The 25,050-nt window shown below is 38.1% G+C and overlaps 1 protein-coding gene across 4 annotated transcripts in view; it reads right to left on the bottom strand.

The window, feature by feature from the left end:
• Positions 1–1,722: 1,722 nt before the first annotated feature.
• Positions 1,723–25,050, bottom strand: part of UPF2 (UPF2 regulator of nonsense mediated mRNA decay) — a 56,088-nt gene continuing 32,760 nt past the window's right edge. For all 4 annotated transcript variants that reach the window (XM_085215784.1, XM_085215793.1, XM_085215774.1 and 1 more), the window contains 9 exons: positions 24,338–24,613; positions 22,473–22,656; positions 19,393–19,532; positions 17,973–18,077; positions 16,641–16,739; positions 15,788–15,955; positions 12,282–12,423; positions 8,760–8,880; positions 1,723–3,034 (listed from right to left, as the gene is read on the bottom strand). In XM_085215784.1, coding sequence (XP_085071910.1) covers positions 3,025–3,034; positions 8,760–8,880; positions 12,282–12,423; positions 15,788–15,955; positions 16,641–16,739; positions 17,973–18,077; positions 19,393–19,532; positions 22,473–22,656; positions 24,338–24,613 — 1,245 coding nt within the window. In that variant the 3' untranslated portion in view covers positions 1,723–3,024. The remainder of the gene's footprint in view (positions 3,035–8,759; positions 8,881–12,281; positions 12,424–15,787; positions 15,956–16,640; positions 16,740–17,972; positions 18,078–19,392; positions 19,533–22,472; positions 22,657–24,337; positions 24,614–25,050) is intronic.

The following is a 25,050-nucleotide window of genomic DNA, read 5'->3' on the forward strand; positions in this document are numbered from 1 at the left end:
AAAAGATGAAAAGTCGAGCAAAACAGGCAGCTTTCACAATGCGGAAGTTATCATCTGTGCCTTAATGTACATCAAATTACCTTGCGTGCACCAGCTGTGGCTGAATATGGTAATTTCATCTGTGTAACAAATGGAACAGGCTTCTTTCTTGGGAGTACTTGAAAGTTAATAAAATTGTAGCAAGTCTGAAAGCTCAGCAATTCATAATTTAAAAAAGAGTTACTTATTTCATTTTATCACATTACAGCATTGCAAGGTAAAAAAAAAAAGAGCAGCATCCATCAGCTGCAGCTCGAGGTGCTGCCCCTGACCACAGTCCCCAGTCAATCTCACACTTGAGGGTTTTGGAGCCTCACCACCTTCGAATCACAAGATCATTAAGGTTGGAAAAGGCCACCACGATCATCCAATGCAACCATGCCCCCACCCTCTAACCACAGCCCTCACTGCCACATCTGCACATCTCCCGAGCACCTCCAGGGACAGCAATCACCACCACCTCGCTGGTGCCAATGCCTCATCACTCACAAGAACCATTTCCTACCACCCAACCTCGGCTCCATGCAGGAGCTGCACAGCCTCGTGCCCACAGAGGCTTTCAGCCATAAAGCACACAGCACACTTCCTGCTCACAGCTCCACGAGCTTCGCATTCAGTGAAAGCTCAGCTTCAAATGTCCGGAGCCAAGTCCAAATTCTTTCCAGAGGAAGATAAGATAGGGGAGAAATCCTTTATGCAGTCAAGGACATGAAGCAATTTCTCATTCACCCACGTACGTTTTCCCGGATGGGAACACGCTCTGCACTTAACTGCTTCCGAGCGCTCTTGGGATCACTGGCTGTGACATCCTCTTGGCAAGGACATCCTCTGTCCTCTGCCCATGCACTGATAGCAGAGCACAAATCTGTCTCCAGTGCCATGGCAGAGCACCTGGGTCACTGCACAGGAGGACAAGTGTGGCTGTATGAGATGAGTCGTTGTCAGCTGGAAATAAACATCCTGCGGTGTGGGCAAAGCAGTGAGACGTGCAGATCACAGAAGAGCATCGACCAAAATGTGCAATTCTTGAGCACTTGGTTTAGGTTAAATCGGCTGTAAAGGTACAAAGCACAGTGTGAGCTGTGCTTTGTTCAATGGAGTCACCATCCAAAACAGAACCACCAAACGCAGGCTGCTGTAATCCATGGCTTCTGTAAAAGCTCAGACAACACTCGGTGGAAAAATGAATCCCTTTGGACCTTAACAGCAAGGGAAGAAAAGGAAGTCAACCTCAGCAAATCAAGGCTCTGATTGTAACAATGAGGAATGGGCAGGTATTTGTCATCATGGAAGCAGAACTTTGAGAGATGTGAGTAACAGATAAAATCATTTTGTTGCAGAACTTCAGACTCTTCTGAAGGAGCACAGTTACAAATGGGATTCATAAAAACTTGCTGTTTCCATCCCAGACTTGAACCACAGACTCAGTCTTCCCACACAGTATTCCTCCTCGTAGGGCACTTCACACCCACAGCCATGACACTCCTGGGTCTGCAGGGGAGACGTGCCCCAATCATCCCAAGCCCTAAATGCTGTTACACTGCACGCCACTACAGCTCTGTGTCTGCTCCTTTACACACAGCTCCACTTCCCCAACTTCCCTGCTCAATTCAGGGATTAAAGAACATTATTTAAGTGGTATGTTTTTAAAATCTTGAATCAATGTAAAGAGACAGACACTGCTTCTAAATTACAACACTTTATTGCAGCATTGGCAAAGGTCAGATTTCTGAAGCTGGTGAAGATCGGGCAGCATTTCTTTATGAAATGTTACAATTTTACAAGTCTCCCTTCCTACATGCAGAAACCAAAAACAGTGATAAAAAGAATTTCAAAAGAGCTAGAAAAAAAAAAAGAATTAGTAATAACGTACAGGTGAGCTCCTTAACTGAATTAACTACTTCTACCTGAAAGCAAACAAAAACCTACGCTAATAAATAACAGATTGTCAGAAACAGACCAAGAAACCTCACTTCTACTTAGAAAAAAAATAAAAATTCTACTTGTTTCCAGACTTTAATCTTTTTTTTTCTTTTCTTTTTTTTTTTTTTTTTTTAAACTTTTTCATTTGTTTGTTTCAATAGACACAGAGGCTTACCAACCCATGAAGATCAACAAAACATCGGATCCGCTCCTCAACCTCCCCGTGACGCTGACTGGCACGTTTTGGTTTTCAATGATACATACAATGGGCTCAACTATATCCCTGTCCTTAGGCTGGTGTCAGGCTGTTCTAAGCAGTATGAGTCAACACCCCGTGTTAATCAACTTCATGTTCTATTTTAAACCTTAACAAACATTTTACCTCCTTGGCTCCTAAGTTTTTCAACCCTCCCCACTCCCCAACCCATCTTTCCTGCTTGTCTGGAGCAAAAGCTCACTCCTTAACCAGAGATTTGTGAGGAGTAGCTGATGTTCGATTAGCAGCTCTCCCACGTCAGAGTTTTCTTTTGCATTTCACTGTTTGCTCCCCATTTTTCAGCTGTAGATTCACAGCCCCCAAAGAATATCCTTCCAACACAAAGAGAATACAGTTTGCATCAAGCGTAGAACTTGGTTTTCCCCCACACTGAGCCATCGAGACCTTTTCCACTCCAGTGTCATCCATCTGAGCTTCAGGTTGATCGCAGTTTTCACTGAGTTGCTCACTGGTCAAGCTGACCATTTCATTCATTTACTTCTGGCTCCTATGAGAAGAGTAACCCTCACATGGTTCCCATTGCAAAAAGCTTTTTTTTTTGTTTTGTTTTGTTTGTTTTTTTTGGCAGGCCATGACTGGAAGCTTCCACGTGTTCCGTGTGGGTTTTGGGGGGAAGAGAGGAGGCTGCTTCTGCCCCACGGCCCCAGCCTGGCCCAGGTTTCCATTCCGAACGCTCTAGACTGACATGCTGAGATGTGTCCACTGCTCTCACTTAATTGCTGGAGGACTCCACTATCCACAACATCAGAGATACAGGACCTAATGAAATGACACTTGCTGCTGGATCAACGTCTCCTAAGAAAAGAAAAGACAAAAAAAAAAAGTTTAATGTGAAATATTCCCTACTATCCTCATTAGGGAACACTGCAATATGTTGCTGGTGGTTTTGATATGCCTGTAGCCTCTACGTATTAAAGTTACATGTTTCTAGTATCCATACACATTTTAAAAGAGACCATGCTGGACAAAATAAGGCAGCCAGTTGCATCAGGAAAACAAATTCCCCACACAATCAGGTCAATCTGAAACTGTCCAGAACAAGGAAAGCCGACTTATCCTCCCAGACGAGATGCTTAACTGCTGCAGTGCACAGCTCATGTCATAATGAACTGAAATGAAACATGCATTGAGAAGTTACTGTATCACGTTCCTGCAAATGATGTAAGACAAAGAAATCCACAAGTAATGCTAATTGGGTCTCACTGCTCAAACTCAGTAACTGAGAGTTGTGCTGAAGTGCTTATCCGCTGAGTTCTAGACTGTAAATTAAAATTCTGTAGTGCAAAACAAGGTAAAGATTGGACAAAATTTATACCCACAAGGAAGCTGCACCATGTACTCAAGTCTTTTTACAACGTAAATAAATCAGGCCATATTCTTTACCTTACTGCACGAACCTCAAGCTTTTGTTAAACATTAAGTTAATCTAACACTAGCTTTTACTGGACATCGTACAAGACACAGTACTTTCCACATTTATTTTAACAGGAAAGGTTTCCACAGTGGTTTGGTATTGTTATGTATCCCACTGTTTTGTTATACTGAATAACTGAAGTACTGAATTCTTGTGCTTTAAGCACAATAAGTTGTTAGAAAGTACTGAGCTGATGCACCACTGGTAATCATGCCTTAATGTTATGTAATAGAACATTCCAACTCCTGGCACACTCAAAACCATTGGCTATGTGGTTCAACACAAGGAAGTTCAGTCTTAACATGTTTAGTAGAACACTACAAGTGAGGGAAAAAGCATCCAAGAGCAGTGAATTGCAGAATTGTGCTTTACCTCTCCTGCGTCCCTTACAAATAATTTCACTGCTGATAAAGAGGGAAGGAGAAATGATAAAAGTAGCTGCATATGTATTTAAGTCAGTACAAATTACACTCATCCAAAACAGGAGGTGGCACAGTATGCTGTGGTAGATAAGGCAGGGGAGCAGTGTTCTAAAGGATTGGGGCAGGATGCTGCTGGTAGAAGTCACAGCAGCAGCATTACTTCCAAAAACAGGTATTTCATGTGACATTTCTACCCAAAGCAGTAACCAGCACAGAACAGTTAAAAGTCAGTGGTTAAAGACAGAAGCTATGCACTTCCTATACAATTTTGCAAATAATAAGAGGGAAAAAAAAAAAAAAAGACCCCCTTTTGTTCAAAAGAACTCCATCCAAACCTGTATTTGGCAAGATCAAACTCTGTACAGAGCTGTCATTAAAAGCAATATCAAATGTGTGTGAATGCAAAAGCAAATTTTTACGACCACTTCCTCTGCCTCCCTTCTGTCCTTAATGCCTTTAACTTGTAAGGCCATCTGAGTCATTTTCTCAGCCACACTGCTGGCAGTGGCCACATGACATAAAGTGGCCCTATGACATAAAGATGCAGGGTTTTACCAGGAGCAGAAAACTGGGACTTGTAACAATGCTCAGAAACACCAGTCCTCAGTACATATGAGGAAATGAGGATGAATCGTTACGCATGAAATTGGGAGAATTTAAGTTAGTGAGAAAACATTGATGGGAACAATTTCACTATCTTAACCAAGAGCAAAACGATACTGCTGAAGCAATGGTCTTTCCACATCTTCAAAAAGAATGGAAAAGACCACTGAAAATGACAACTGAAGATTTCAGAAGCTGTGTGATGAACCAAGGAATACATCCGTCCACTACTGAGACACTGCTACACCTGCACCTGAGGGTTTGCCCTGCACAAGGGAAGGACAGCCAGCCAGGCTGAGGTGAACAGGATAAGAGCAATCTGATTTACACCTGCCTGTGGCTTCTGACATTCAATTAATAAGTGAATGGAAAGCTTCAAAACATAATACTGATCAGTACAACAGCTATGAGGGGGGTGATGTAAGAAGTATTCTCATCCAGCAGCTGGAACAGGAAATCATGAGGTTAAATTCACATTCTTCCTTATTAGCTGTACTTTGATTTTTCAGCATTAGCAAAATACTATAATGAGAATATCTGGCTAATAAAATCCTAGCATCCTGTTATTGCCTTCATGCTTCATTCTTCTTTATTAAAGGGAAATAAGAGTCAGATGCAAGCTGTAGAGCTGAAATTATCAATTAAGCATGATTTAGTTTGTCAGCTTATGCACACACCCCAGAGGGCCTTTTGACAACGACAGGTCCTCCCTCTGTCCTTGGCTACACTTTCAGAACAGCAGCCAGTCTTGAGATTACTGGGTTTTATAAGACAAGGCTCAACTCTACCAAGTGTTTTTGCTTTTTTTGAAGACTCCTCTCAGTGTAATTCTGTTTTTCTGTCTTGGAAGCTTATGCTTAAAAGAAAGTCATAAAATGACTTTTATGAGCTAAGTTGTTTAATGGATCTCAGTCCTCTTAAAACATAAGGAAACAACTTCCACAGTTTTGAAGAACAGCCCTTCACTTCAGTAAGAGTGTTTTCCTGATAATACCACACGAAGAAATACTGTTGTAAACTTAGAACTGCTGAAGTGTAACAGCTGGATAACTAGAGTCCTCTTTCAGTGATACAGAACAGGAGGTAAGAGAGAAGATGGCTGCCTGCTGAGTTCTGTTGAAGCAAACTGAGGAATTCCACTTTTAATTGGAATCACAGTAAATTGCCTTTAAAGTCAGTCAGCCTTACATGTTTGTGTCCCAAAACGAATCCTCTCCTTGCAGGATTAATAAGTGCTAATACTTGAGGCTGCAGAAGCAGGCAATTACAAACAAACAGCAGTAAGCTGTGATTTTTGATGCAACATTCAGCACACACCAAATTACAAGAATTGTGACAGAAGTGGAAAGGCTTGCGGTATGTATTTCCCCACAGAAACAGGTTTATTAATAAATAGATTAAATATTACAGGAAGACTTTTCTTATTTATGTGATGCCTGCATTACAGCCACTGCCATTCACTCTCTCTCCCACTTACAGTGGTGTTATTGCAGGTGAAAGGGCTGCAGATGTGTGTGTGGGGGGATTGATGTCATAAGTCAGACATCATTTTTAGAACTACCTTGATCATTTATTTATCTTAGGGCCCTGCTAGACCAAAATAGAATCACAAAAAACTTGAGGTTCAAAGGGCCCTCTGGAGGTCACTTAGCCTGCTGGGCACTCAGGGTTACCAGATCGTGCAGGGCCAAAAGCATACAAGAGAGCTCTGGTACCTCTGTTAATTTCTGAGTCAACTACTATGACAGAAAGATTTGGATCCACCTTTCTGAAAGATGTTTGAGAAGTTGGTTCTTAGGGATATGTTTAGCAGTTAAAACACCAAATTCTTCTTCCACTCTTAGCTAACCAAAACCCTCATCTTGCCATTAACTTTCAGAACCTGTGAGACTGTGCTTTACAATGGAATCTAGGAGATTTACTTGCTCAGATCTTCCTTATCCTCAAACAACTTTTCATTATAGATTTTCTCTCTCAAAGAACAGACATGATTATTTTCAGTAAATTAAGTTAATACTGCAAGAAAACAACTGACGTATTCTTTGTACACATAAAATACAACCCAAACCAGCTCACTTACCAGGTAAGTGAATCTGTAGTGAACAGATACTACTTTCTTTCAAACAGATACTAACATTAATTGCTCAACATGAAAATTTTGCTCTCAATAAATAGGAAAAGACCAGTGTTCACATGAACGTTGGTGGGGTAATCTGTTGACCAGAAAGTGAGGGCAGCCTGTGCAGAAACACTGCAACCCATCCTTCAAAGTCAGAAGACAATCCTGAAAATATCCCGTAAGTCAGAAGCTCTTAGAAATGTCGGTGATGTATAACCTGTACCATGGTGGTAAGCCACGGGCAGACCCAGTCTTCAATAAACAAAGCTCTGCCTAAATATCCTTTGCTGTGAATTCAGAAGTTTTCTTCCTACAGGCTGAGATGGCTCAACCGATGCACGACTGCAAGTCTGAATGTTGCACTGTGCTGCAAATAAAGCCTGCCCACTAAAACTAACTTCCTGGTCTCTGCTTTAAGGAGCTTATAGATTAAAGGGAACAAAGAGCAAATTACATAACAAAATTTCATCGGAATTGCAAGCACGTGGCACAAATATCTGAGCAAGCAAGCACTGATCAAACTGTTCTCAGGACAATGTCTGACCTAGTTTATGGTAAAATCCTATATTACGTTTTTCCCTAAACATTTGGAGAAAAAAGTTTTGAAAAGAACTACATAAACTGTTCAAGTATCACATCTGCTGGGCATGCTGCTATATTTAAGGAGTAACTTCAGAGTACTCCTTGCACAGACTGCAAAGTATTTGAGAAAGATGACAAAAATCTACAAGAGAAGACTGCAGATAGCTGTGAAACACTTGCAGGTATTATGGCACTTCAGTGTAAATCAATAGTTTTCATTTTTATGACAGTATTAGGCCACAGTGAAATAAAAAAGCTGAATGGGCAGCATTACTCATTTTATTGAGTTACATTTAGTTATTTTAAAATGCAGTCCTTTTTCAAAAAAGAGGTTTTTCTATAAAAGCAGTAGGGGACCCAGTGGAATAAGAGATCAGAATGCCATAAAATGCTTACAGAAATGTACCAGAGAAGTTGATAATATTGCTGTAACATAACACATTACATTATACATAACACATTATCTTATTTCTGGCTTACAAAGACTTGATAGGTGAAGTTTTCCCCTTCCACTTGTTGCTCCATCTATCCAGCTCCAAAATTCATATTCAAAAAGAGATACATGAAAATACTGCATTTCATCTGAACCTGTCTTTTCAGATTTGTGCTGCAGAGTTAATTTCATAGCTTATTCTATGAAGTTTACTTTGAGTAAGAAAAGAGACTGAGATTATACTAAAGCTGTACAGTGACTATTAAGCAGTGGTTAAAGAATGACCATTAAGGAATAGTTCTCATGTTAATCCTCTTTTTGTTATGCTCTTGTACACCACGAGTGAAAGGTTTTCTCACCCCTTCCCTGCCTTGGCTGTATCTTCTTTCCCTTCAGGCTTTTAAATACTGGACAGAGATCTAAAGGTCACCAAATTAAGTACAGAATCATAGAATGGCCTGGGTTGAAAAGGACCACAATGATCATCTAGTTCCAACCCCCTGCTATGTCAGGGTCACCAGCAACCCGACCAGGCTGCCCAGAGCCACATCCAGCCTGGCCTCGAATGCCTGCAGGGATGGGGCATCCACAACCTCCTTGGGCAATCTGTTCCAGTGCTTTCTCTGTGTGAAAAAGAAGCCACAATGAGATTCTCTAGAAACCATTGTGCATCTTCTTCCTCCTCTCACTAGGGAAGCAGACTTGCATCTTTTTCCCAGTAACAAAGAGGCTCGACTCTAAAAAACAACCCTCTGCCTTCCCAGGCTCTGTCAAAGATGTATTCACAGATGCTGCGTTAGAAGCACAAAATCTTACTCAGGATTTGAACAGAAAGGAAGCAACCAACAGATCTACTTGAATTATGTAGATCATTACCTGTCTTGATTATGGAGGTAATTACTTGCCCAGAACCAGAATTAAAACATTTAAGAAGAAGATTGTCCTACCTCCCACCAGTTTTAAAGATTAGATCTGCATTAGGTGCTCCCTTTGGATGCTGGTAACGAGGCCGCCGTTCACGATTCGTATTTGCTGGAGCTGGACGCTGTGCCAGAGACTGCAACATTTCTGTGATTTCATACAGAAAGAAAGTTAAACACATTTTCTATACATCTTATTGAAGAGAAATTTACACGAGCACATTTAGTAAAAAAAAAAAAAAAACACAACTTATTTACACTTTGCTATGACTGGGTCAACATTTTTCATGCTATTCTACAGCTTTTTGTTTTCAGTTTAAAAAATTGCAGACAAACCCACAGTACCCCATAGTGTGAACCTCCATTTCCAGATGTTCCTGTAGAAGAAACTGCCAGCAGTGGCTTTCATTGCAGGTGCTTCATAACAGAGCTATGACAGTTTCTTTCCAAAAACATCAGCCATTGATTGTATCAGTAAGTAGGGTTAAAGGTTCACAGCACTGTGAGGAGCCATACCATAAAACTGTTCTGAAATAGTAACAGTTGGACAACACTGTTCTCAATTTAAAACTCAGTGAGAAACTTGTCCTAAATTAGCATCTAGAAGTCAGGTCTTTGTCTAAAGTAGTCCTAATGGGATCGTTTTACAGAGAAGACAGACACCTGAGGAGGGTGACTCAGCTGACCTACATTACACCAACTGTCTTCTGGCTGGGATTTTTCACTATATGATCAGTGGGAAGAAGCAGGTGGATGCAGAAGAGGCAGCAGCACCTACTTCAGCCCTGGACACCCAACTTTTGGGCATTCAAGAGAGGTGAAAGTATGATGTGTTGGCACTTGGCAAGACTTCATTTCATTGTTGTTAAGATAAAAATTGCTCTTTAGGAGACTAAGTTAATGGTTATTAAGTATCCAAAGTAATTACAAATACACAGCAGGAACCTTCACGTAAACTCTGCCTACGTATGAGTGCATCCAACAGAAATATTTCTGACAGTCTACCTGTGCAAGACTTTTCCTTGTTCAGCAAACAGATGGAATAAAAAAAAAAGGGAAAAAGTAGAATAAGCTGTTAAACAGATTATGTTGTTTGAAAGTCTGTTCTGTCTGGTTCTCTAATCTCTGCTAATCTCCAATCTGGAATTGGAGACACATGCTCATCGTCTGTAAGAAACAAACTTCCAGCACTCTCCCAAAGACTTGCACAAGTCAGAACTGGAGACCCGTGGGATTGTATGGTCATTTACAAAACGTACACAAAGCTTTCACTGAGCTATCCATCCAGTCTTGGAGAAACTATGAACCTATGGAAGATTTAATACACAATATTGGTGTCAACGTGGTTAGTAAACCACATCAAAGCCTGAAAAAAATGCAAAGAAAGCCATTCAGGACATTGAACAGCCCATATCTGTAAACATCAGAAAGTAACATCCTTCAAAACAATTAAGCATACAAGGATAGATCTCTGTAACAAGGCAATAAGAAGAGATTATAGTACGCTGTCAGGCAGGTGCTAGAAGCAATAAACCACGTACATGTCTGACTTCTTTGTGAAAAAGAATCAGTGGAATTTGTGAAAAGTCAGTAATTGAGAAACAGACAAAATGAGAAGCTAGAGGAAAGAAGAAATGGCAAGGGAACACAATGGATTAGCTAGGCTGAGGGTGTGCTGCCCATCTTCTAAGGAAGAAGCATCCAATTCGGACCTTTGTGTACAGTCACCCAGCACCAAACACATGGCTGCATTAATATGCCTGTAATAATAATAAGTACTAGTAAATATAATTTATTTAATAGTATTTAATAGTGAGGTACTTCACACAGGTGAATTTTCATTCGTTATGGCTTTTTTCATTTACATAGGTTAGGTGCATATGTAAGGACAACCTTGAGGAACCCTATTAGGAGTTCTAACTCCCTTGATAACTTCAAAGCCTGAAACAGAAGTTTAAAACCAACTCTCTTTCATGTCTGCATAAATGCACCAACTTGTTACAGGCAAAGAGACTCTTCAAAAAGACCAATCAACTGCACCAGATTTTAATACACACATATATATTTAAAAATGCGTGTATGCACGCATGCACAAATAGCTCTGAACAGGAATGCTATCTGACTTGTGCCTAAAGCATTCCACAACAACAAAATGAATGTCATCTTTTTTTGGATAAGAATCACAGCTACGATAAAATAAAAATTAAACAGACTGATTTTTAGAGATACCCACAAATTCATAGGACAAGTTAAAATAAACCAAGAACACGAACACCCTGATCATTAGTAAAGCAGAACCGTCATTAATGAAGGAAACTCATAAGAAGTCTGAAAAAAGCACATAAGAATGTAATTCTGACATCTACTGCTTCTTTTCCATGAGGGGGCTTTATAAAAGGCAGGTGTCTTGGAAAACATTTTTATAAGCAGAGGATGATGTTTAATACTAAGAATATATGGTATTACAATTTCAGAGCTCTGTATACACTTGCTTTGGAAAAAACACTCCTTCTGAGGATCACATGCTTAGTTCTTGCATTATCAAAATCCAGGATGAAGTGTTAGATACCATGGTTTGATTTTATGGGGATTTTTTTTTTCCCCCCCAATTAGAGCTGCTTTAATTTAAATTTTTCCATTTCATGATGAATAATGACCTTTCACTAAACACATTAAATGAGATTTCCTGATAATTAACTACTCATCCTGTGATTACCTCCAGATTGCAACATCCTTACAATAAAAAAAATAAAGAACAGGAACTTCAGAGATGTTAAATGGAAAAGCTAACGTAAGAATTGAGCACCATCAATTTTATTTGTTTTGACTTTGTTTGCTGTTTGAGTAAGCCAAGGAAAGTTGAGCCTGAAACAAAACCAAACATATCCAGTGCAGTGGTTTAGGGATACATAGAATTTGTGGTACTGTTTCCACTTGCCAATGTTCCAAAATGCTTGGTCTCTGTACTCTTAAAAAGAATAGGGATCACATAATTTGTATAAAACTTTGTTAATATGTTCTTCCCACACTCAGAATTGTGGAACTCCTAGCACATCTAGCAACATGAAGCTGAGGCAACAGATTCTATTTACTAGGCAGAGGTCACCACTTAGTGTTTTCAAGTCTTAACTTCAAGACTCAAAATACTTCTGTCTATTTATACCTAAAAACAAGAGCTTTAATTGTACAGAATTAATTTTTCTTGCATCCAACTCAATTCTCTTCCAGTAACTGAGACAGTGCCATAAACATCAGATTAATTTTGTGGGTTTTTTTTATTGTTATTAAAGGGAACAGTAATCCCATTTCTTCTACTCTTCCAAACTAAACAGAAATGTAATATTTATTGAGACTTTAAAACTCTTTCATTGAAGAGCTGCAAAAGCTTTTGAGCACAGAGAACAAGGAGTATGTAACAAATGATGAACCAAAGTAGAGTTTTTCTACTAAGTGCTACAAATGAATATTCAGAACTTGTACTGCTAATTATCACAGGTATTTCTGCAGATTTTCTGAAGATAAAAATGAGGTACACTCTCATTTTCTTACCCTGGTAGTCTTCTTGTTCTTGGCGTTCATTGATATCCAAAGTGAGCTTTTTCATCCTCATTCTCTCCTCCTGTTCAGCTTGCTGTTGATTCCAGTGGTTTGCAGCAAGTTGGGAAGACATCGGTACATTTAAGATCTTAAACTGCAAATGAAAATACATTTAAGTGCCCATCACAGAAGAACAACAACAACAAAACCACCCTACACAAAAAAAAAAGCCAAAAGACAGAAGGGTAATGGTTATTTCTATATTATTGTGATGTGATAGTTTCCACAGAAGTTCTTATTGAAAAGTACAGGTGTTTTTTTTTTCCCCTTCCCCTCCCCAAACTGTACTTTGCTTAGTAACACATGAGAAATTACAAGGTATTCAGATACTCTAAAGGCACAGAGAAGAGAGGCAATAGATAATTACACCACAGTATTTATAGGAACAATTTGTTTTTGTTTCCACAAGGAACACGTAGCTCTAGGCTTTATCCCTTTATTTTGATGCCAGCCTCACTATATATATCCCCACACTGAGTTGCACTGGTCTTGAGATAGAAACACAAGCAGTTCAAAGCAGCTGCCTCTTTCTCTGTAGATCCCTGACTTCCAAAGAGATGAAGCCCCCAAGCAGAATTTCCACTTTTATCCTTTGTGAAAATGCAGGAGACACGTTCTAAGAATTTCAGATATCTTGTAGCATTTCTTGGCCAGTGCTCTTCTTTTGTATGAATTCTAGCTCTTTAGTGCTTCCCCATGGCCACGAGAGAACAGCAGTATCAAATTTGTTTTCTCCACCCCACATGCCAAACATCTGCATATGCACATTCAACACATTACATCTGTCTTAATGTTACTTCAAAGGTGAGCTCAGTACTACTCCCTCAGCAGTACTGTCTGTCTGAAATCTACAACTGAGATTTTGAGAGATGTACATGGAAAAGAACTTTGCCAAGTTTTTATTTCCACAGGAAAACATTTTAAATGTATCCCATTCACCTGTGTTCATATCTACCTGGCATAAATCCTGGACAATTTCAAAAAAAAAATCAAATTACATCTTGGATCTCTCCCCTTATGATGTCAACATTTATTTCCCCTTGTTCTCTCATGTTATGGACCTAACTGATGATGCTGATGCTAAAGGGTGATTTCCAATAGTGGTGTTCATTTCTACTGCTACAACTTCTGTGGTTTTTGTCACACAGCTTCTTTACAGTGACAGGACAACTATTGTTAGACTGGTCTATCTAAGACACTTGCTACCTCCTGCTTCTGTTAATCACAATCCGAACCAGAATGAGAAAATAAAGTGCCCTCACTGCTATCAGCCTGCGATCAATATTAATTCAGGCTGTATACTGCTAGTAAACAGCAATCAGTTGTTCTTGTGTTCTGTTTCAAAAAAACTAGTAGGCAATGCCCCATAAAATCAGACAGAATGCTGGCATGAGAACGGAGCTTTTAATGAGTGGATGTCAACTGTGAAAAATCAATCCCTAGAAGGAAGCCCATCACATTCCATTTTCACCAGAAAGTACCTCCTTATCAGCTAAGATTTCTTGATGCAGCACTACTTTTAGCAAAGAGCAGGAGATCAAACATAATGATAGGAAATTATTGGTTGACACTGCAGTGAGGCCGTGATGCTTACCACGTGATTCATGGTAAGGATAAGAAATTACTTTCAGTTCTCTGGATTGTCTGAGAAATCTTTCTGCCTGTGTTTAGAATTCTGAAAGCTTACAGAAGTTACGACTAAAGCAGGCATCCAATACTGCAAAACTCAGTGCACATTCTGCTCACAGATGTTAAAATAGTGTTATAAGAAACAATTATTTCCAACCCCACCTCTTCTTTCCTGCTTAGTAGTCAGTTTTAACAGAAAAATAAGCAGCATTTTTTTTCTGAATGCACAACTATGGACAAAGAAGCTTTTCACTGACTCAAAAACTGGAGTAGTCTACTAGTCCAGACTTTTCCTTTTTAAAACATTTCTAGAAACACTTGGAGGAGTTTTGGCAGGAAGAGCCTACTCCCAAAAGCAAATAGTGGGGGAAGAGGGAGGGAAAGCTCCTGAACAAGTTCTGCTTTCTTTTTCAAGCCACAGAATGCCAGCAATACTTTCTTCCCCCTCAGAGTACGAAGACCCTAAAATTGTTGGTAACTCCAGATATTCCCAGTAAATTACCCTGACAAAGCCAAGCACTATCAGGTTTTGGTTTTTGTTTTCAGAGTTCTCTATATTCCTTTCCTACTCAATGACAGTAGTTAAGAATTCCTTACTAAAAATCATTTAGAACTTCATATGCAACTTTCAAGTCCCAGAAAAACAGAATAACCCAACAAATGCAGTAAGGAAATCAGGTAGCCACTACTAAACTCAAGTTGTATATGCCCACTAAAGCAGGTAACACTACACTCTGAAAGCACTTAGCACAGTATTTTCTTAACTGAATAATGAAGCTTAAAAAGCAGTTATGGAATCACACTTACTAGTTCCACTGTTTGCTGTAACAGACCTCACTTTCTACACAGACTTTTAAAATGCTGTTTCTGCTTTATATAACTCAGACTTATCCAGAAATTCAGGTAACAAACATCAAAAACAAAGTAATGACAGAAGTAAATACTTGAAAGGTGATGAGTGATGGAATGAAACAATGCCTTATTTCTGCTGTCCACAAACTCACTGGAGTCATTCACTTTCATCATTAATTTACACAATTGAAAAGACAAGTTGTGTCATGATTTATGTCCTTTAAAGGTACATAAATGCATATTTATTTGTATATTCTGCATTTATTGACCTAGCAACGTTCAAACATACACATGAGAAAAGAGCTAAGACAAATGTGTTTGGCTGCATGAAGCAAGGTATGATTTTTGTTAATTGTTTTTTAAATCAACAAGATTTCATAAAATCACAGAGATGGTTCCATTTCCATATAGGTTTCTCTGAAAAATTCATCCAGTTCATTCTGGGAGATACCCCTGAAACAGCCCTCAGAGATAATGACTGTTTTCCAAGTTGAACAGATTCAGCCCACTGACTGTTATTTCGGAAGTGAAACTTAAACATTAGAGATGTTGATTTGAAGCTGAATATGTTCTCAGCAATATCTGCAGAATCTGAGATTTTGCAGTGTTCCTTCACCTCTTCTTTCCCTATCCTCTGAACTTTCACTCATTCTGCCAACTGCTTGCATTCATTCAACTGTATTTAATAGACAGAAAACATACCACTGTCCCAGTAACTGTAATCAGCAAACAAAATTAATAACAGTGCAATTTATCTACAGAATTGTTACACTTGATTTCTGTTAAAGACCAAGAATTCCAGGGAACTACGTGTAGTATTTTCTGTATTTCTAAATTAAGAGGTCTGTTCCCTATTCAGAGAAAATGATGAGGAAATAAAACGTTCCCTATCTGTCAAGGTTGTATTATGACTTCAGAAGTGAAAGACAGTCCCTCCCCTCCCCATTTAAAGGGGAATCTATTTGACAGCCTCTTACCTGCTGTTTGTTGCCTTTTCGTGTTAACATGACAAAAGGCATGGTGTCTCCAGACTCTGACTCTCCTTCCCCACTTCCAAGTGGGGGACCCTTCTTCAGTTGGCTTTTGAGATGCAGAGGAATAGCAACATCCAGCTGATGCACTTTAACTGATTCACCACTCCGTTGCTATTAAAAGAAAGTAAACTATATAAATGATAAATGCTTAAAAAGTCAGTAAGTCTGTCAATGTTCACGTTCTTATGACTGAGAAGAAGTTGAGCATTCCAAGAACGCAGAGTACACATAAATAAATTCACAAAACTTTACTCCATTTTCCTTTGGCTTCCTTGCTTGTGAAGAAGGAAGTTACAGGGACAGAATACTTAAAATTTCAACTTTGAAGGAAAAACCACCTAGAGACTCGACTGGACATTTGAGAACAAACATTATGCATTGAGAAATTTTTTTGCTGCATACTATTAATGTATTCCTGCATTCAGGGTTTGCAGTATTCAAATATTTACCTGATGTGATTGACAATCCTACAAAGCACTTAGTTACGTAAAATGAAGTGCAACTACATTTTAGACCTATTAATAAGCTAGGCTTGGGTAGTCTACATAGAAGTAAAAACATTGTCTAATATCTGCTGCAGTTATTCATCCAATAAGATACCTGTGAGTACTTCATATTCACTGAACAAACTATTAAATATCTGAAAGCTACTTATCAAAACACATCGACTGCAGAAGGGAGGTCACAAGGAAAAAAGTCATTCTTTAGTATTGCTGATTTTGCATTAATCACTTAGTTACTTAAAAATAAGTAAGAGTTGTACAGCTACATTAACTTAAGAAAATGAGATTTATACCTGAAGATTTTCCAACATCATTTTATCTAATGCCTGAATGAAGTCCTCATCTTCTGCACAAGGGACGTGTTTAAGTCCTCCTCCTTTAATCATTACTTCCTGTTACAATGGAGATTAAAAAAAAAACAAATGCCACTACATCAGTATCAGAGTTACAAAGACTTGGTTTAGAAGTAAAGAAAAAAATACTGTCATTGCTTCCACGACATACAGAAAAGTTTTTTTATAAGTTACAAGAAGTTTTAGCCTGGATTATTTTGTCAAAGAAATATTTTCTGAAACTTGCTGTACCAATCATTGTTATGAAGGTTGGTCACTCATAGTGTTCTGGACATAAAGCATGAGCATACATAAGATTATACACAGCTGACAAGACAAGGAGATCTCTACCCTCCAACACAACTAATTTAACTAATTTTTCCTTGAGATCCATGAAGTTGGATGGCCTTTTCAAGTCAAATACCATTCTTCAGCATTTGGAAAACATAATGTGACAAGAAAAATACTACTTCAATGTGTCTCTTGGTATAGCTCACCACTTGGAAAAAATAACTAAACTTTTTTCAAGTGAAACAAAATTAAACACAAAACTAGTAAAGAAATAGTCAGCAATACCTAAAATTGGAACTGGGATATAGCTGGATGTCATGAACACCATTTGTCAGCACTTTTCAGTGCCTTAATAGTTAAAACAGCAGACTAGTACCAAGTAAAAGCCACTATCCACACAGTACTGGAACTCATTTCAGCTTCTGGCAACAATGCTGCTAGTCTCTCTACTATATGCAATGCTAAAGTCTATTCTTAACAACACAGATTATGAAAAACTGCTTTTATATGCTGCTTTTTAAACCCAGCACCCCAATATGCTGTTTTATAATAATCATTACCACAATTTAGGCTTACTCAGGCTGTTTGGTACAGATGTTACAATTTGCCATTCCAAAAACCTGTATTTTAGGTATTCTGTACTTACTGGTTTGTTTCCGTTTCAGTTTTGAGACAGAGTGCAGACTAACTAGTTTAGCCTAGGTACTGTACCAGTTTGCTACCATTGCAGGTATTGCAAAACCATCACTTACACATCTTTTCCAGTCTACCTACCTGTGAAAATACACAGTCCTGTGAAAGCACGCTGTAATAATGTTTATTACATGAGTATTTTCAGAAACTAACAATGGAACTTTGCAAATCTAAAATGTATTTGAAAAAATATCAAGGAGCATTCTTGCTGTGTTTTCCCAATTACATTATGGGAAGCACAGGCTAAAAAGCGTTTAGTAAAGAAAAACAAAGCAGCATAAATCACTTTTCTAAAGCAATGATACATACTGTATTTTCCTCATCTGTTTCATTTTCTTTATTAGAATCTGTAAGATAATCAGTGTTTTCTTCCTCCTCTTCTTCGCCTTCTTCTTCCTCATTGTCAGAGCCCTCCTGAAATATTTAAGAGAATAAATGTTTAACTGTTCTTAAGATAAAAAGTTAAGACTTACTCACCAGTTGCTTTCTGAGGAATAAAGGCTTTACATAACTGATTCTATTCAATCTTTGTTGGCACACTATTTCCAGCGATAAATGCACACCAACATATATTTAAGTTAGAGGAAAGCAAAGGAACCCACTTGCACTTGGTTCCTCTCACATTTTCTGTATCTTTCCCAATCTACCTCAATCTGAATTTGTTTAGTTCAGTCTTAGAGTTTGATTTTTTTTGTTTGTTTCCCAGCAAATCTACAGCCTGATCTCAGCTACATTTTCATGAATATACAGAAAAAAAAAAAGTTGCAAAGTTTCATTTACACATTAGCCGTGGCAGTGGGAATTCTTTTTTCTTCATCTGGTTATTTATTACTGTGATGGTCTTTGATCACTGGAGCAGATTGCCTAGAGAGTTTGAGAGTATCCATCTTCAGCGAAAACTGAACTGAACATTGTATTGGGCAACCAGCTGTAGGTGAGCATGCTTTGAGCAAGGGTAGTTGGGCAAGATCTCCAGATATCCCTTTTTCTGCTCTCAAACAAACATTTTTTTATTCTAATGATATTATTAGTCTGTGGGCAAAGCCACAAAACCAGGCAAACTTCATAAACTGCGATGCTGTGTGCTGAGTCATCAATTGGAAGACAGCAGATAAACCCAAACACAGGAGAAAAAGTGTTGCCTATTTCCTTGATAAATTCATTTCATCATAATACTAACATTATCGTGTCTATTTTGCTGGGTCATAGTGACAAGTTGGAATTTTTATGTACATGTCTGCTTTTCTAGTGGCTACACCACTTTTGATTCAAAAGATTACTGGCACAGTAAACAAGGAAGGTTGTTACTTTCTATAAATCTTATTTGTTCACATTATGTTGGTGCACTCCAAACACCTGTTATTTTTACTGACTGCTTTGTCATCCAGTCAATACATTTGCTTCTACAACAGATAAAGACAATGATCTGAATGTCTTTTCATGTCAAAACACCAGAGGCACCTTTCTGCTGAAGAGCAGCACACACTGAGTAAAACTGACAGTTCAAGTTTCTACCAATTTCTCCAGAGTCTCAGACACACTGCATTCCAATTTCTGTATATAGAAAACTGGGACAGAGATACCTTCAGTGTACTGACTTGGTTGTGTATACCTGTATTTCACCAGCTAACTTGTGACATACAAGGTCTTCAGAAAGTATCAAAGTAAAATAAAAGTATCAAAATTACTTATTCTTTTTACACAAGATAAGGTAAATCATTAAGTTCACCTCTTCTTCTGGCTCATTGACTTCACTTTCATTTCCAGATTGTTCCTCTGTTTCTGCTCCACCTTCTTCTTCTTCTTCATCCTCTTCTAGGTTCTCCCCTTCTGTAATGGTATCTTTGGAATCTTTGTCATTCACAAGACCTGCAGTTTGAAGAAACAATTAGAACACTGCAAAAAAATGAAACTATTGAAACTGCATTGAAGTGTAAGATGTTCAAGCCATTCTAGTTAACTTGGTGTGCAAGGACTGAAGTGCACTCCCTAAGCCTCTGCCTTATTTTCAGGAAGATGTCATTCAATTTAATACCCCTTACCTACAGCATTCCTACAGTAGTGAAAAGTTTCTAGGTTCTTTCAGTGCTTCGGTGTGCAATTCAGCAATAAATTTGTACTAGAGTTGTTTTCAGAGAAAATACTCAAGGATTGAGCACAGTTCTGATATTTAGGAAGAAAAATAAAGATTTCTTAGAAAACAACTATTGCAAAAATTGAGCCATCCACTGCAAAACAGAACTTTAAAAGATTGTATGAGATAAAACAGTATGTGCTAATTTTTTTTTTTTTCCCACATTAACCTACAAAGCCACTAAATCCTCCAGAGGACCATGGCTCAATCAATCAGAAAGTGATGCCAATGTCAGCCTTCCAGAACACAGTAAATCTGTGTTTCTAAGGAGTCAATACAGTTGCCATACAGTTTAACATTCATACTTTGAAATCTTCCTAACCACACACTTATGGTTTACAGTTAGCTTAAAGATTTCTGGACAGCAAATGAACACATCCCATCTGTGCTTGGGGCATTCCTCATTCATTCTCTGCCACACACACAGAACAAATGCAGCAGTATGCAATTCCTAACCAGAGGTCTGGATTCTGAATAGACAAGTAGTTTGGAGCATACCAGAGTTGTTTGGTTGTTTTTTTTTTTTTCTGCTCTGCCTGCAGCTGGTTTTAAGAATTTCAATACAGTTATCCCTGGTCTTTTTACGAGATCTCAAAAGGCAACAGCTAAGATCAGAAAGAACAGTTTAAGGAAGAGGTGAATCCTTGCAGTTATGCTTCATTGAGACAAAATATCAGAAATGAAATGATTTGTGTATATGGCTATATGGTAGATAGTCAAGATTTCAGTTGTGAACACATACACACCTTTTTCCATATCCCAGAGGTTTCAAACCATTATTTTGTCCTTTTTACAAATGCTGTGCTCTTCAAAATCCGTGCTGCTCCATAACTATACAAAAGGTTCATTCTCATTACAAAAAAAAAAATATTAAAAAAATCACCAGAGTGGTACAGGAAGTGGTCAAACCCCAACTCAAGGTCTGTATGCAACACAGTATACCCCACTCTTCTGTCTGGAGTTACACTTGAGATTGAAAAAAGCAAAGGACGTTGTGATCTTCAGCACAACATGCTCTTGGTACTATTGTTCCTGGGCCAATGAATTGTGGAAACAAACAGCTCACGGACTCTAGTTTTAGTAAAGCTCTTACTGATGTAAGAAAAAACCCTAGTTTCCTGCAGACATGTTCACATCTGTCATCACAGCCTTCAGAGACCAGAAGGACAGATGACGATCTCTCTGAGGCCAACAACAAACAGTCCTAATATCCCACCTTATACAGAAGTTTATCAGCAAGTGTAGTATCAAAAAACCAGAACATTTCGAAAGAAGAGAGGGTGAGGAAGTCCCTTTTTAAAAGGTTGGACTGTTGATGAGTTTTGCTGGTGCCAGAACAAACACAATAAAATGTTGTTCTCCAGTACTGGCTCATATTCAGTGAACAAATCCCCTCCAACACACTTAACTACACTGAATTCAACTGTTACAGCCACAGCAACTCAGAGGACAAAAGTTCTTATGATTTGTACAAAGGAATTCCTAAGTGCCTTGCAAAAGAATTAAGTTACTTCTTACTTATCTGAGAGCATAAAACTTAGTGATTTAGATCATACCATAACCAAATTTCTGTGTTTCAGTTACTATCTAGACAATTTTAAGGCACGTTAATTAAACAGCCAGCATATTAAAGATAGAAATGCATTTTAAAATATAACTTCCAATGCATTTACTTGGGAATTACACAACTCATCCCACTGGATTAAAGGACATTCCAAAAATTTAACTTGTCTACCCACATGAAATGCTTACAAGGCTATAATTAACATACAAAATTTAAATACAAAAGCTTGTCAAGAAGAAGCTGGTCTTCAAATAAAAACTGAAGATTAAAAAACAACTCCGTATAATAAGAAATGAGCATAGTAGTTTCCAGTAACTAATAAGAAAGGCTAGCTATAAAATGTGTTAAAGTTAACACGATGACAATAGTTTCAGACAAATACTAACCAGTTTTTTTTGGCCAGCTGAGCTGTTTTGCAAGCCTAGCATTTTTTCCTAAAATGTAGTGATTTTAAATGCATACCTGGAGCGGGATTTAAAGATACACATTCCAGTACTCTGAACAGGAACTACAGGCTAGCATTCAACTTAGCTGACAGACACTTCAAGGAAAAAAAGTTTAATCATCCAATTAAAATAAGTCATCTCTATTGGTCTCTGCTGAAATGTAAGACCCATCCAAAATTAATTCCAAAAGAAATCTAAGGATTAAAGTACCTGACAGCATTTGGAAAGCAACACATCTCCCTTCCACTGCAATCTTACACTAATGCTTACTTTGACAACAGCAGTTTTAGTCAAATCCAGACTTGGGAAGGAACAACAGATGCAAGCAACCAATCTACCAGAATGACTGAATCGGCCTTTGTCAGTGCTCACCAATCAACAGGCTACAGTAACAGTGTGCAGGAACTCCCTGCTTTTTGTATTAGGCAATATAATCATATACACTTGGGTGGTTTTATGGTTTTCTGTTTTTAAATACTCCATCGTATAAGAGTTACAGAGACTATATGATCTCAAGGGAAACGACAAAAATACAAATAAAGTAGAAGAACTATCAGGACAATAAAAGCACCATATAATGAGAACAACAATACTTACCCATCGTCATTGTGACAACAGTAACCTAAGGAATACACAAATGCAATCCCTAATGCTCATTCTCTTACCTAGTTTTATTAAGAATTCTCGTTCCAAGTCTTGCACCTGTCTGATAGCTTCTTCCAGAGAACTGCAGAGCTTTATCTTTGGTCTGAGGAGTTCCAGTGTATCACTAATCATATAGTCAATATCTATAGGAAATGGGTGGTCTTTCGTCCAGACATCCAGACTTTTCTTCCACCAAACATATCGCTAGAATACAAAATATTCAGTTAAGTTGTATACACACTGGCATTTATAAACTCTTTCACTTACTAAGATCTTAACACCTGGTCACATTTGTACAGTAGAAAATGCAGAAGATTTCACATCACTACTCTATTTCATACAACTACTAGATATTTTGCTAACACTAAGTTATGATTGACAATGCTGGGCATCACAAACATTAAGGATATTCTTATTTCATTATAAAGACTCTTAGAAGTATGAAAACTGAGCACAGAAAGCACTGGTAAAGGAGGTGCCTTCTAAAGGCAGATTATTAGTTTTTTAAAGAGATGAACACTTAGAAACTGTCCAGCTTTTGAATTCTTCCTATGTCTATTTTCAAGACAATTTATTTCCCCCAAAGCATATCATGGAGGGTGCAGTAAATATTACAAAAAGATTTAAGACTGTAGCTACCATCAAGTCATTTATTATCCAGCTCACTTCATAAAAAATTAGTACATGTAAGTTGCAATAGAAATATAAAAATTCAATCTGACTCAGGAAAGAGAATCTCAGAGCTGAATCTGGAAACAAAGAGAATGCCAAAATTGGGTCTGAAAGTGAAGGAATAATAGCAACTTTATTGAAAAGGTGACAGACAGATGAACATCTGTTGAAATCATTAAAAAAATACAGTGATTCCTTCACTTATTTGGGTTTAAAATACATCTGATTTACAGACAAAGGATTTGCATCCTTAAAGAAGGAAAACACACATTACATTATTAATTTGAATATTCTTGTTTTAGTGTAATTTAAAGAAGAAAGCTGAAAGAAATCGAGTCCAAACACTTATAGCATTAGCCACATAGACTGGAATTCTTCATCTTCCCAAGGGAATGTATTTTGGTGTTTGAAACTCCTGCCATGACATCTTTTCCCCCTTAAATCCATCAGTCAGAATTCTCCTTTCTGCATCTTTTTGCTATTACCTCTCATTCTCTCCCTGTGCATTCCTTCTTCACTAGCTCTATTAGGCAGCTGAAGATAGCAATCTAATCGCTCCCTATTTAACCTTCCCCTCTGAACTGAGCAATTTCACAAGAGAATCACAAGCTTCCTGATCATTTTGGTGACCCTCCAATAGATTTGGCTCAGTTCCAGAGCTCTCATCTATGAGGAAACCCTCAGCTGGATAAAAATGTTTTAAACATGGCCTCAAGCACCAAGCCAAAGGAAAAAATAAAATCACTTTCTTCAATCTGCTGGTTACACTCTTGCCAAGACAACATAGTGATGAAATTCAACAGCGTACTACAATGGTGCAGAACTGACTCTTGTGTTCACTTAGTCTAGGAAGTTTGACTTTGTTCCTGCAAAGCTGTTTTCTAGATAGTCGGTACCAGACTGCACTGCCACACAGAGCTACTCCACCCCATCAACAAGACCTGATATTTACCTCCACTGGATTTCATAGGGTTTCTGTAAGGCCATTTCTCCACTCACTGGGACACCCTAAGTGACAGACCTAAATCTTCAGTGAATCAACTGCTAGGCCACACTGTTGGAGCAAAAGTAACATCTACGTACGGATGTACACTTTTCTTTAAAATAAAACAGCTACTAGGTAGAAAGGACTTGAAAAACTAGAGAACAACCAAGAGAAATAAATAATAGGCTGTGCTGTTAAAGAAATCTGTGGAACAAAAGTTTACAATACCTGAAAATATACAAGGAAGCAATCAAGTTTCCGTTTGCTGGATCCTCTGTCAAAATATTGCCCACAGGTATCAAGGATTGTACACACAAGTCTGATTCTGAAAAGATGCTCTGGAGGATCCAACGGACTAGGACTACCATCAGGGTTCACACCAAATGATGTGAATGAATACAGAGTTCGAAATATTACAGCTGATTCCACCATGCGGTAATTATAAAGCTCCCCCAAAAACTTGGCACTGCTGATCCGCCGCTGGTTAAACTTTGGCTGGTTAACCTTTATGAAAAACAAAAAACAAACAAAAAAAAAACACCAAAACCATCTTACCGTGTAGTCACAACAGAATCTTTGTGTTTTTATTTTCTTTAAGAGAAAAGCAGTATAAATAGCTGATAAAATTCATCACAAGTATTACACAAAACTAAAAAGCAATGAAGACAATTATGAAAGCTAGTCAGCAAGTAGCCTCTATAAATATTTATACATATTTAACATACTTTCATTCCAAAATCTAAGACTGTTTTTTTTTTACTGCCCAGAAAACTGTAATTATAAACTGTCAAAACATGGAATAGTCTCAAGTGACTTAAGCCCCAGCAATCTGACTACGCTGCGTAAAGACAAACTGCACAACTTTATTATGACAAAGAAGGAAAACAACTGTCCTAGGAATCTTCGTTGACTTCTTTTTCTTATTACTAGTTTTCTTTGTA

Source organism: Meleagris gallopavo, chromosome 1 (assembly GCF_905368555.1).
Source record: "Meleagris gallopavo chromosome 1, MGAL_WU_HG_1.1, whole genome shotgun sequence".
Classification (NCBI taxonomy): Eukaryota; Metazoa; Chordata; class Aves; order Galliformes; family Phasianidae; genus Meleagris; species Meleagris gallopavo.